The sequence below is a fragment of the Nicotiana sylvestris genome, chromosome 1, assembly GCF_000393655.2.
Source record: "Nicotiana sylvestris chromosome 1, ASM39365v2, whole genome shotgun sequence".
NCBI lineage: Eukaryota > Viridiplantae > Streptophyta > Magnoliopsida > Solanales > Solanaceae > Nicotiana > Nicotiana sylvestris.
This window is the reverse complement of record NC_091057.1, coordinates 119,548,051-119,562,234: the sequence shown is the minus strand read 5'-3', so window position 1 is coordinate 119,562,234 and position 14,184 is coordinate 119,548,051. Positions and strand designations below refer to the sequence as shown.

At 37.4% G+C, this 14,184-nt stretch overlaps 2 protein-coding genes across 2 annotated transcripts; both read right to left on the bottom strand.

The window, feature by feature from the left end:
* Positions 1-8,466: 8,466 nt before the first annotated feature.
* Positions 8,467-10,103, bottom strand: LOC138873974 (uncharacterized). The gene is made up of 4 exons (XM_070152470.1): positions 9,962-10,103; positions 9,627-9,775; positions 8,783-9,004; positions 8,467-8,724 (listed from the first exon to the last, which is right to left on the bottom strand). Exons 1-4 carry the CDS (start codon positions 10,101-10,103, stop codon positions 8,467-8,469), a joined length of 771 nt encoding a protein of 256 aa, XP_070008571.1.
* Positions 10,104-10,868: 765 nt separating this feature from the next.
* On the bottom strand, positions 10,869-11,615 carry LOC138873969 (uncharacterized). The gene is made up of 2 exons (XM_070152466.1): positions 11,436-11,615; positions 10,869-11,369 (listed from the first exon to the last, which is right to left on the bottom strand). Exons 1-2 carry the CDS (start codon positions 11,613-11,615, stop codon positions 10,869-10,871), a joined length of 681 nt encoding a protein of 226 aa, XP_070008567.1.
* Between the last annotated feature and the right edge of the window lie 2,569 nt (positions 11,616-14,184).

The window sequence follows — 14,184 nt, the reverse complement described above, 5'->3', positions numbered from 1 at the left end:
AGGAGGTTAACGATCTATTGTTCGCTCATTCTGAAGCAAACGGTGAAGCAACTCCATTATTCTCTTTTCTTTGTCGTTGCTGATAGTATTCCCCTTGGTTAACATAATTCTCTACTTCCTTGTATAGGATGTTATATTCCATCATAAGTTATTGTTTTTCTGGAATACAAGAACATTCGACACAAGGCTAGTATCACTAAGGGAGGTGCCATAATTAAACTATGATCTCTTATGCCTATTAAACTATTTTATCTAATTTGGTTGATTGGCTTCCTAAGACTTGGCTATGATATTCCAGTAACCTAAAAAGACTTTCATTTCATGGTTTTTCTTTTTTCTTTTGATAAGCTGGTCTTGTGGCAGCTTTAAAAGCAATGGTCCTTATAATTAGATTATTTTTTTCAATAATCAGCATGTCAAACAGAAAAAAAGAAAAAAAAAGTTATGTATGAACTTCACTGTTAAATTGTGACTGTAAACAAAGAGATAGAGTAGCAATCTAGCAAGTAATAGACGTAAGAGCTTTGGTAAATAATCTTGCCGGATAAAACAACAATAGTACTTGTAACATGAGTATGGGTTAACATTACAATATCGAATTTACTGTTCTGGAACATGAATGAATTACTTAATATGTCCTTTCTTTTCTTTGTTCTAGGATGCAGTCACCATTGTATACTATCAGTTTTTTTTTAAAAAAAAGACTATTGTATACTATCATGTGCATTCAAGAGTGCACGGAAGCTATTCAAATGAAAGAGAAAGAAAAAAAAAGAAAAAGAAATTAGTTGTATGATAATTCATGGTCCTCAAACCTGGATTCTATTCCTTGGTGAGATTTTTGCAGTAAGTAACAACATTTGATGAACAGTATTAGAAGATACATGCAACACGAGAAATCACCCATAGTTTCATTTTATCTCACTTCAGCGTAATTCTTCTTATGGGGGTTAAACTTGTGCATATATTTTGTTTTACTTGTACTTGTACAAAAAAATTCTTGCTCTGTATAGTGTTTCTCCATAGTTACTTTTGGTTGACCCCCGTGCAGTTTTGTCAGTTAACACAATATTATCTGCAAATAGTAGGACCTTGATTTTTATCTATTTAATTTTCTAGTCCTTATGTCAGAATCTAAAGATATCTTATCAAGCAATTCATTGCTTTGGTTAAAAAAGAACCTATACAAGCTACTCTCATTATAAAATGGAGGACGCATATTAAATCTTTTGTTTGTTCTTTTATCTTTCTGAAATGATAATCTGTAAAGTCGAGTTCAAACTTTAATAAGAAACGTTTGAAGTAGGTTTGTATGTTTATATGTATAATATTTTAATTATTTTAGACATGTAATAAGCTAAGCCTGTCATTATCATCACTAGTATTTACTACTATGAAGTATGAAACGATTCTAAAGAAAGCGTATCATATTTTCTTTTCCACCACTGTATTTAAAAACTTTGTTGGAAGCTCGGAAATATTTGCTTTCCTCTCAACAGTCAGTTGCAAAGAGAAGCTTTCCCAGTTACCCGTGAGAGATTAGATACAACTCCAGTTTAATTATAGTTGAAATAATTAGTTTCGATGGTTAAATGTACACTTGAACAATAATATTCTGGCTCTCTCTAATTTAGTTTTTTCTTTTTCCAGTCAAAGTGTCTTACAATCTTATACTTAATGTTTTGAATAAGTTTCAGAATTTTGTGTCAACTTAAACAGTTAAACTCATTGTAAGGTCTAGGGTTGAATCTTGAGATTTAAGATTCAACGCTATACAAGATATTGAAGTTCAGAAGTTCAAATTGTGAAGGTTTTGCAATTACAGAATGATTTGGTAATTCAGAGAAAATAGCGCATTTCATACTGTGAATTTGCAACAGATAAGATCAAACGCTTTAAGTTTTTAACTCACAGATACTGTGAATTTTCTGGAAATTCAGAGAAAATCCGAGTACAGAGCCGGTTGAAAGAAGCAAAATCAAATTCACACATTTATTCCACTAATTATGTATGTTAATGTTGAAGAGAAAACAGAGAAATAATGCTTCAAAAGTTCACCTTAAATAAGGAAGAAAACTTCATACAAAATATGGGTGATGAAATTAAAAGGCACATGCTATACTCTTTTGCTCGGTTGAAAAGAATTTCAAGCACAGGTATGGTGGAAGCTTTGCTTTTTCTAGGTTTGCCACTGTCAGCCTTTGCCTCGTCCGCCCGTTTGCCTCTGTCAGCCGCTGAGATGGAATGAAAGATATCGAAAGAGAGAGAGAGGAGGGAAATTGGGGAAATAGGGCGCGCACAAATTGGGGAAATAGGGTTTTGGCCTAAAATATTATATTTAGATTTGTGACTATCGTGGTCGCAAATCCACTTAAATATTCTTTTACCATTTTAATTTTAAGTTAGCCACCGACGCAGTAGCTTTTTTGGTCAACTAATATTTTTGACTTTTTATTCTCTGATCGAATCGATCGCAAAAGTGAAGGCGGAAAATTGGCCCGCTATTTTCACACTGCTTTCGTCGGAATAATAGTCTAATTTCCTTTTTAGAAAAGGTAATAAAAATTCAGATCTGTTTCCGACTACAACAGTCGCAAAAGTAGTCCCATTAGCGACTACTTTATTTTCAATCAGAAATTTCAGTCACAAATTAATGTGTTTCTAATAGTGGCTACCAAACAGAAGCTCTTTCTATTGGCTGCAAAAGGATTAGGTAAAGATGAATTCTGAGCTCAGGTTAAGATTATCCCTTCTTTCCTTTTTGGCTCGATCCATATGATATAAACGAAACAAGCAAACACGTAAATTTCAGAAATGATTCTATTCTTAAAAGTACTATGGTTGCCTATGTTCCTAATTACCCATATGTCCTACTACCATATTGTCTATTCATGGGTCTCATAATATTCCAAGAGATCATATTGATTTACTTCATTATGCATTGCATTCATTTATACATGTGCAACACAACTCAGACGGCATTATATATGCGTATATATATGTATATATATGTATATGGGATATGGGAAAGGTTATAGCGTTATATACGCACCACCACCTGATTAGCTGGTGTACGTTAATGATTTTGCCCACAGTGACACCAGATGATGTTATATACGTGTATATATGTAAACATATGTATATGGGATATGGGAAAAAGGTTACGGCGTTATATACGCATAACCACCTGATCAACTAGTATACGTTGATGATTTGCCCACAGAAGCCGAGATGATATGATGAGATGCCCTTAGAGGCTTGATGATATTATCTACGTACAGACCTATGCATCATATGACATTTATACGCATGTTCATGACATTATAAATATTTCATGATTTACAGAGCTATCCAGATTTACAAGTATAGATAATCAGTTTGACGAGCCCTCATAGTAGACGATATTAGCATTCAGCGAAGGATCGGTAAGACTCCACCTCATTCGGAGTGCAGCCGAGTCTATGAGTCATTGTATCAGAGTTTTGCTACAGACTTATGGGTAGGCCGGTACCCTATACCATTTGATGTCAGCTAATCTTAGAGGCTTTATAGACAGAGGTTCAGTTTGTACAGTATGTCAGAGGCCTTGACGGCCAACGTGTATTCATATTTTAAGAAAAATAATTCAGTGATACAGTATTTTCCACTTGCAATTGTACATTATGAGTTGTGGCCATGTTGACCCATGATAATTACAAAAGGAATAAATGAGTTATAGAGTGGTTCGCTCGGGCCACTACGTCACCGGGTGCCAGCCATGCCTCCCCATGTTTGGGGCGTAACATTCCTCTTGCTCCAACTAGGAGCAGGAGAGGAGGTAAGTTACGTAGTTTAGGATCAACATCCATTCGAGGTGCTTCTTTGTCTCTACCTAGTTCTACTTCTCTTTCTTCTTCTAGAATTAGGGGTTCTCTTCCACATAGATCTTCTGCCAGAAGTAGGGACTCTAATGAACCAGTCCGTGAACCCATAGTAGATGAAATTATCCCCTTCTGAACTTTCTTTTTATACTGATAGAGAATCGATTAGGAATCAGGTTTCTTCTATGTCCCCTCTTGATCGTGTTGATGTTTACTCTTCTTAGATTATTGAAGGTTTGATCTCTGTTGTCTATAGAGATTGCCATTGGAAATTTGACTTCCCAATTGTAATTCCTAATGCAAATCAAAAGATCACATCCTTCAAGGCTGACTTTTCTTTCGAGTATACGTATCCCTTTACACTGAATTTTAGACCCCCCATTGATCATGTTATTATCGAGTTCTGTCATTTTTTCAATGTTTGTTTAGGACAAATTGGCCCTATTGTGTGGAAGCTTGTTGCATGTTTAAGGTACTTGACTAATTTGGCTCAACTTCCTTTCACCTTTTTTCATCTGATCCATCTCTACTCCCCTAAGTTGTTCCGACATGAGATCTTTACTTTGGTGGCGAGGAGTAAGAGGGTTTTAGTCAGCCCTAGGAATGACAAGGACCGTGGTTGGTACGCCATATTTGTTGCTGCTCCTACAGTAGGGTTAGTAGGTGAAGAAAATATACCATTCCCTGAAAAGTGGAATTTTGCACGTAAGTTTTCTTTACAACTTTCTTTCTTCTCTTTTTCCACATTCTTTTTTTAGAAAGGGTTTGTTTTTCCTGTGACTGTTTCACTTTTCTTTTTTCAGCAGCCATGGGGATTGTTGAAGAGATTCCCAATTTCTGTAGTTGGGTAGAGAAATTGTTGACCATTACTCCGATGGAAGTTAGATCTTGGAAATACCTTTCAAACAGGTTTGGTTGGAAGGTTAAGACTCATGGTAAAAACTTTATTCTTTTCCTTCTATTTTTATTCACTCTTTCTTTAGAATGTATTTGGCGCTTCTTTTTATTAGGGTTTCCTATTCGTGGTGTAAGTGCCGATTCAATCGCAACTTCTAGACTTTCTTTGGCAAGAGCTCAGGAGATAATCTTGAGTTCTTCATCGAAAAGGAAAGCTAACACGCCCCAGGATTCTGAGGAGGAAGAGGAACGAGATGGAAGTTCTTTGGTTAGAAGGCCGCGGGCTAGAAGACGCGTCATTTCGGATAACGAAGTTACTCCTCCTCGTTCTGTACCTATGACCGAGCCTGTTGAAGCCACTTTAGTGAGTTCTGATGAAGAAACTCCCATGGCAGCTCGTGACTCTAATGAACAACTTTTTTCACGTGGGTTTGATAATGAAGGTTTTGACTTAGTGTCTGAGGAAGCACCTCTTGCCTTTTTCCCCGTATCTATTTCAGTGGAACACTCTTTGCATGTTCTTACTACTGTTGTTTCTACTCTGCCTCAAGCCATCATAACTTCCTCTACAGTCCCCACTGCTACTATTTCTCGAACTGAAGTTGGTTCTTCAAGTGGAAGTAGAGTGATGAAGCAAATCACCATTGAAGTTCTTGTCGATGGTAGTCTTCTGAAGAAGTTAGGTCGAGCTGACGTATGGTTGAAACCCTTGATTGGTCCAGTTGAAAAGTCCAAGCTAGAAAGCCATAGTTCTTTGACTTGGATGAATGATATCGTGCAATCATCACTAAAGGTATTAATTTTTTTTCATGCTCTATTCCATTCTCCTTTTGCTGAGATTCTTACTCCCTTTTTTTGTGTAGATCAATATCATCGGTACGGAGATGATGAAAAGGGTTTCCCATGTAGAGCAATTGATGCATGATTACCAAATTGAGGCAGACAATTGGAAAGAATAGTATGAAAGTCTTCAGCTTGAGGTGGAAGTTTTAGAAGAAAACAAATGTACCTTAGAGTAGTAGCAGATAGCTATTGCATCGGAATTAGCAGTTGAAAAAGCTTCTTCCAACTAGGCGGGAAAGGATAAGAACCTCCTCGAGTCTTCTTTTGCTGAACAACTCTCCAAAGCTACTGAAGAGATCAGAGGCCGTAAGGCTTTGCTAAATGAGAAAGAGGTTTATAGTGGTGAGCTTGTTCAAATGCTCACGCAGACCCAAGAAGATCTCCGAGTGTTTTCTAACAAGGTTAAGTTTTTGGAGAGTTCACTTACCCCTTTACAGTCTTCTTATGATGCTGTTTTGGCTGAGAGGGAGGAGCTCAAGAGTGAAATTGACCATTGGGAAATAGACTACGAGGCTCTTGAGGACAAGGCTGTTGTTGAAGTAAGTTGGGCTATTTTGAACACGCGCCATGATACTCTTATGGAAGTAAGGAAGGTTTTAACTTGGATGTTGAGTTAGCCAAGATGAAGGAAACAATAGAAAAAACTCAGCAAAGCCAAAGCTTTTCTTCATATATGGTTGATACTCCCGAAAGTGTTGAAGTTGATCCTGGTGCGGTGGATGTCCTAGCTCCTTCAGACCAAATCGAGCCTTCTGTTGCTGATGATGTCTTGAACTCTTCTTCTGAACCTTCTCCAGAGTGAAAGTTTATTTGTGAAGTTTGACTCCTTTTTTTCCTTTTTGGTGGAATGTGTGGTGGTATTACCCCTGGTCCCATTTGGGGGTTATGTTTTTGGTAACAGCATGTCCCCAGGCCTTTTCGGGTCTTTTAAAATGACAATCAGTTTAAGACTAAGTTCATACTTAGTTTTAACTCAATATTATAAAGTTTTCGTTTTAACGTAATTCTTTCGAGTTTCTGTTATACTCTTTATTAATTTGCGTTGCTTTTTTATAAGTCCAAGGTCTTGTTTTTTTAATATGTGGATTTTTGTCTTACCCTTTTGGATTTTTGCATTTTTAGAAATGCTTAATTAACTTCATAGATTTTTGAATCAAACATGAATTATAAAAGAGGGCCCTTTTATATACGACACTTAATGAAGAAGACGTCTCAACTTCATAATGGTGTAAACATACGAAAGGAGAAATAGGAACACACATGTTTCTTGGAATAACTTTGATTAAATTTTCATTCGAACTTTGTCAAGTTTAAATTACATCTTACATGTATTAAATATCTTCTATAACTCTTCTGTAATTGTTTTCTTTATAACTCTTATGACCCATGGCTAAATAATGCCTTTAACCTGAACATACGTAGGAGTTTAAAATTTGTATCCACGAGTGTATTCATCAAAAAATTTTGGATCAGGCTTGGCTTGTATTTTTTGGCTCGTGACTTTGCTCTAAACTTGATATTTGAGTAGACTTTAGGCTTGACTTGAAATTTAATTATTTCTGCCTTCTTTGCCTTCCTTATGCATATACCATATGCATATTATATAGTCTCCCAAGTATCTGAGCTTTGAAGTATGAAATCTCGAGCACTTGATTATTCCTTCCATGCGGTCCTTTTCCTGAAAAGGAAAAATATACGGGACTCGGAGGTACAATTTTAGATGAAGAGTGCTTAACCCATTATATTTCTATCAGAATGGTTGTAACCCTAGACCGGGAATTATGTTCCTTCCGCGTGTCTTTCAGGTCGTAATTCATCATTTATTGTGGGTTAGCTTTTTGGCTATCATCTACAATTGTTAGTAAAATTTTAACAATTAAAAATAAAAATCATGAACGGGGATACCTGACTGTTGATATTTCCTTCCCTTAGAAGTAGTATGAACAACATTCCAATTTGAAAGTAGAATCTTGCCATCCAATGTTTCAAGCTCGTATGCACATTTTCCTGCGATACCATGAATCCTGTAAGGCCCTTCCCAATTTGGACTTAATTTTCCTGCATTGGCTGCCCTCGACGAATGGAAAACTTTCTTGAGTATGTAGTCCCCAATCTTGAAGTATCTGAGACGAGCTTTCTGATTGTAATACCTCTCAATAATATGTTTTTGCGCCGCCATCCTTATTAATGCAGTTTCCCTCCGTTCTTCAAGTAAATCTAGGTTTATCCGCATCTCTTCTTCGTTTGATTATTCAGTACCATGAGTATATCTCATACTTGGTTCCCCTATCTCGACTGGAATTAAGGCTTCAACCCCGTATACAAGTGAAAACGGTGTTTCTCCCATACTTGTTTTTGCTGTTGTTCGGTAAGCCCACAAGACTCCAGGTAGTACCTCTGGCCAATTGCCTTTAGATTCTTCCAGTCTTTTCTTCAAGTTGTTGATAATGACTTTATTCGTTGATTCAGCTTGTCCATTACCCACCAGATGGTAAGGTGTTGAGGTAATCCTTTTAAGTCGCCAACTTTGAAAAAATTTTGTGATTTGTGCACCTATAAATTGCGGGCCGTTATCACATACGATTTCCTTTGGTACCCCGAATCGGCATATAATGTTTCGCCAAATGAAGTCTCTGGCCTCTTTTTCTCACACCTATTTGAAAGCTCCCGCTTCTACCCACTTAGTAAAATAGTCAGTGAGTACTAACAAAAACCTTACCTTGCCTTTGGATTGTGGTAGTAGACCCACAATATCCATCCCCTACTTCATAAAAGGCCATGGTGCAATGACTGGATGTAATAATTCAGCTGGTTGATGCATATTATTACCATATCTTTGGCACTTGTCACATTTCACCACAAAATTTTATGCGTCTTCTTCCATTTTTGGCCAATAATAGCCAGCTCTAATTATGGTTTTTACCAAAGATCTTCCTCTAGCATGATTTCCACAATGTCCCTCGTGTATTTCTCTCATCACGTATTCCGTTTGAGAAGGCCCGAGACATCTTGCTAGAGGTCCACCGAACATTTTTCGATATAGATTGTCTTGACTTAAATAGTAACAAGCAGCTTTTGGGTGAAGTGCTTGAGCCTTTTTCTTATCTTCAGGTAGTATTCCATACTGCAAAGAAATTGACAATCTCGTTTCTCCAATCCCAAGTTAGATTATTGTAATTTACCTTATTTTTGTCTTGATCAAGTACAAAATGAAACAAATGAATCACGAAAGCATTTTCTTCATTTGTTACTTCCGCAGTAGATGCAAGATTAGCTAGAGCGTCTGCCTCGACATTTTCTTCCTTTGGTATCTGCATGACTTTCCAAGTTTGAAATTGCCTGACCAAATCTCGTGCCTTTTCCAGGTATTGCTGCATCCTTGCCTCTCTGGTTGTATAAGTCCCCTGCATTTGGTTAACTACAAGCTGTGTGCCAATTCTAATTATGACGTGCTTTATTTCGAGCTCTTGTGCCAATTCTAAACCTGCAATGGCAACTTCATATTCTGCCTCATTATTAGTGATTGGATGACATTTTATTGCTTGCCGTATGGTTTCACTCGTAGGTTGTACCAGGATAATGCCTAGGCTTGCTCCTTTTACATTTGATGAACCGTCAGTAAATAAGGTCCAGATACCTGGATTAGATCCGTTAAATACATGCAGTTCTTTTTCTACCTCCAACTGTATCCCCTGGCTAAAATCTACCACGAAATCTGCTAAAACTTGTGACTTTATTGCAGTTCTAGGTTGATATGTAATGTCATATTTTACTTAGTTCTATAGCCCACCTGGCTAATCTACCCGATAACTCTTGTTTATGCAATATATTACATAAGGGGTAGGCAGTTACTACAGAGATAGGATGATATTGGAAGTAAAGTCTCAATTTTTTAGATGTCATAATTAAGGCTAATGCAGGTTTCTCTAAATGAGGATATCGAGTCTCAACATCTAGCAAAGATTTGCTAACATAATAAATCGGTGATTGTTTACCTTGGTCTTCTCGCACTAGTATAGCACTTACCGCTTCTTCGGAAACTGCGAGGCAGATAAGCAATTTCTCCCCATCTTTCGGTTTAGCTAACAATGGTGGATTTGACAGGTATGCCTTTAAATTTTTAAGCGCTTGTTGACATTCTTCAAACCATTCAAATTGGTTTTGCTTTTTTAAAACTAAAAAGAATTTGAAGCACTTTTATGATGACTTGGAAATAAACCTGCCTAAGGCTGTTATTCTTCATGTTAGCCTTTGTACTTCTTTTTTGCTCGTGAGTATATCCAGAATTTTTTCAATAGCTTTAATCTATGCAGAATTTACTTCAACGCCACGGTTAGAAACAAGAAATCCCAAGAACTTACCCGATGAGACGCCAAATGCACATTTCTTGAGATTTAACTTCATGTAAAATTTGCGAAGAATCTGAAATGTATCTGTCAAGTGTTGAATATGGTCCCTTGTTTGCTGTGACTTGATCAACATATCATCTATATACACTTCCATGGTTTTTCTTAGGTGTTCTTGGAACATTTTGGTCGCTAGACTTTGGTATGTGGCCCCAACATTCTTTAAACCGAACGGCATGACTTTGTAACAATAAATCCCCCTGTCTGTGATGAAGGAAGTTTTTTCTTCATCTAGAGGATCCACTTTAATCTGATTATATCCTGAATAGGGATCTAAAAAACTTAACAATTCATGACCTGCAGTAGCATCAATTAGTTGATCTATTTGCGGTAATGAAAAAGAATCTTTAGGGAAAGCTTTATTCAGATCAGTATAATCTACACAAACTCGCCACTTACCATTCTTTTTAGGTACTACAACAGTATTAGCCACCAATCTGGTTACTTTACCTCGCGGATGGACCCAATTTTTAAAAAATTTTGCACCTCATCTTGAATCACCTGGTTCTTGAAGGAGCCTTGCTTCCTTTTCTTTTGTTTGACAGGTAGGTATGATGGATCTTCATTTAATTTGTGGGTCATTACCTATAATATCTGAATGGGACCAAGCAAAACAATCTGCATTGGCCTTTAAAAATTCAATCAACTTACGTTTTATTTCTGGGCTGAGGTTGGTTCCAATGTAGACTTTTCTGTCTGGCCAATGTACAAATAGCACCACATCTTCCAGTTCCTCGATAGTTGTTTTGATATTTTTATTTTCTTCTGGTTCTTGAATAGTATCGAACCTCGAGTCTACATCTATTTGCCCATCTTTAGTTAAGGTTCGTGTTGCTGCATCCTCAACTGAATTTTGTGATTGCTATTTTTCGTCACTTTTTGTGTTTGAATCTGCCACGGAATTAATGCTTCGTGAAGCTTGTTGGTCACCACGGATTTGTCGTATTCCCCATTGTGATAGAAACTTGATAACTTGATATAAGGTAGATGTAACAACGCCAATTTCGTGAATCCATGGTCTGCCGAGAATCATATTGTAAGCCATATCCATTTCTACTACCTGAAATTTCGTATCTTTGACTACTCCTTCTGCGAATGTGGTGAGTATTATCTCCCCCTTTGTTACAATGCTGGAGTTGTCAAAACCAGACAAGGTGTGTGCCTTGGGTATCAACTTATCATCGGCTTGCATCTCGTTTAACACTCTTAACAAAATGATATTCACGGAACTACATGGATCAATCAAAACTCGTTTTACATTAGTGTCATATACAAGTAAAGATATTACTAGTGCATCATTGTGCGGGGTTAGCATACCATATGCATCTGCATCGTCAAATGTAATGCTATCTTCTTCCAAAACCTGTCAAACTTGCTTCCCGTGTGTAACTATAATTTTTTACACTTTCTTTGCTGTAATATATGTTACGCCATTGATCTCTTCTCCCCCAGTAATAACATTAACCGTCCTTTTTGGTGAAGGAGGTTTTGGTGGCTCCTGCCTATTCTTCATATATGTTTTCTTTCTCTTTTCACTAAATAATTCAATTAAATATCCTTGTTTTAATAAATGTTCTACTTCACCTTGCAGCAATCTACAATCTGTCATTTTGTGACTGTGATCGTTGTGAAATTCGCACAAAAAATCAAGATTTTGATTGTTTGGGTTTGATCTCATTTCCTTTGGCCATCGTACCTTGTCTCCCATGCTTCTTAAAACAACCACCAACTCGGATGTGCTAACATTAAAACTGTAACTGCCGATCTTTGTCTTCGAGCTTCTATTATCATCTCGCGTCTCTCGTGAGTTTCATTCTTTTTCAAACCTTGAAGATGAACCTGACTCTCTATCTCTTGATCTATGATCGTACCTTAGGTTATCCTATTTTGAACGCGAGTCTCTTCCTGCTGGTCCCATGTAAGGCTCATACCTATTTTTGCCGGACCTTTTTTCAGTTTCAGCTCGTCTTGAACCCACCCTTTCATCTTTTCGAGATTGAATGATAGTATCTTCTTCTATCCGCAACTTCGTGATGTATCTGTTATAAACATCATTCCAAGTTGTTGCTGGAAATTCTCATAAACTTTCCTTGAGTCTCCTCGTGGCTTCTGAGCTTTTTTCATTTAGATTACTGGCAAAAGTCATAGCCGCCTAGTTATTAGGTACACGTGGCAACATCATCCTCTCACGCTGGAATCTATCTATGAATTCCCTGAGCAGCTCCGTATCTCCTTGTTTTATTTTGAAAATGTCCTTCATTCTTTTTTCAACTTTTTGAGTTCTAGCGCATCGTTCAGCAGTTTGAGGTCATGAGTAGCTTCACTTCAGGTATTATGACTTGTATGTGTGGTCGGAATTAAATTTCGGGAAGTTTAGAGTCGATTTGGAAAGAGAATTCTCATTTCGAAAGCTTTAAGTTGGAAGAACTAACTAAGATTGAATTTTTGAATAAACGACCTCAGAATTGTGATTTGAAGGTTCCGACAGGTTTGTATGATGATCTCGGATTTGGGCATATGTTCGGATCGGGTTTTGGATGGCCCGGGAGCATTTCAGCACATATTGTGGAAGTTAGCATTTTTGGAAGAATTTCATAAGTTTGGGTTGAAGTGCATTTCAGTGTTATCGTTATCTGTTTGGGATTCTGAGTCTGGGAATAGCTCCGTATGGTGATTCTGGTGTTGGGAGCGAGATCAGAAGTGCATTCGGAGGTCCGTGGGTCATTTGGCTAAAGATAAAAATTTGAAGGTTTTTGAGAAGTTTGACCGGAAGTGGATTTTTTGATATCGGGGTCGGATTTCGATTCCGGAAGTTGGAATTGGTCCGTAATGTCAAATATGACTTGTGCACAAAATTTGAGGTCAATCGGACGTGATTTTATAGGTTTAAGCAACAAAAGTAGAAGTTTGAAATTTTAAAGTTCATTAAGCTTGAATTGGAGTGAAATTCATGATTTTGACATTGTTTGATGAGATTTGAGGCCTCGAGCGAGTTCGTATTATGTTTTGGGACATGTTGGTATTATTGGTTAAGGTCCCGAAGGCCTCAGGTGAGTTTCGGACGTGCGGGAGGGGTTGAAAACACACCAGATTTTCTGGTGTTCTTGGCAGCAGTTGCAGGTCTCGCAAATGCTAGAAATTGTTCGCATTTGCGAACCTCGCATTTGCGAGTGAGGCTTCCCATTTGCATTGGAGCCTGGCCTGAGGCAGAGTTCACATTTGCGATGTTTTGGTTGCATTTGCGACCTCAGCAGAGTCTGCATTAGCGACCTTGGCGGGGGAGGCCCATGTTCGCATTTGTGATAGTTTTGTCGCATTTGCAACCGTCACATTTGCAAACCAGATGTCGCAAATGCGACATCTGAGGCCTGTGCACAACTATTAATTTCGAGACTTAGTCCTTTTAGCTCATTTCCTTTCATCTCTTGGGCGATTTTGGAGCTTTTGGAAGAGGGCTCTCACCTAGCACTTTGAAGTAAGTAATTTCTACACAACATGAGTTGAATACATAGATTATGGGTAGATTAACATGTGAAAATTAGGAAAAATCAAGGATTTAGATGAAAAACCTAGGGTTGTAATAAAAACAAGATTTAACCACGAAATTTGTTATAGAATTTATTAGAAATCATATATTCTTGATCCTTAGGTTATGGGTAACAACTTTCTTCAAGAATTTCTGGAATCCGGGCACGTGGGCTCATGGATGAATTTTAGGAATCCTTGCATTTAGGGTTGGGAAATTGGTTTAATAATTAGAATATGAACTTTTGAGCATGTATTGATTAGTTCTTACCACATTTGAATAGTTATGGAATGTTCGGCTCCGATGTGGAGGTTTGAGCGCGTTCTTGAATTGGAAAATAGGCTTCGGAGCAAGGTGAGTCTCCTTTCTAACCTTGTAAGAGGGAATTGTCTCCATAGGTGAATTAATTAGATTTGTGCTTCTATTTGTGGGGGCTACCTACGCACGAGGTAACGAGAGCCCGTACGTAGCTACAATTATGTTTAAGTCCGGGTAGTCTAGGACCCAAAAGCATGTTATACTTGAAATATTTGTAATCTTATTGACAGCTTGAATTGCTTAAATCACATCGAATTAGTAAATAAATTTCTAAAAAGATTAAACTTCATGTTCTTAAATTATTAAAAGAGAATTGGCTTTTCTTTGGATAATT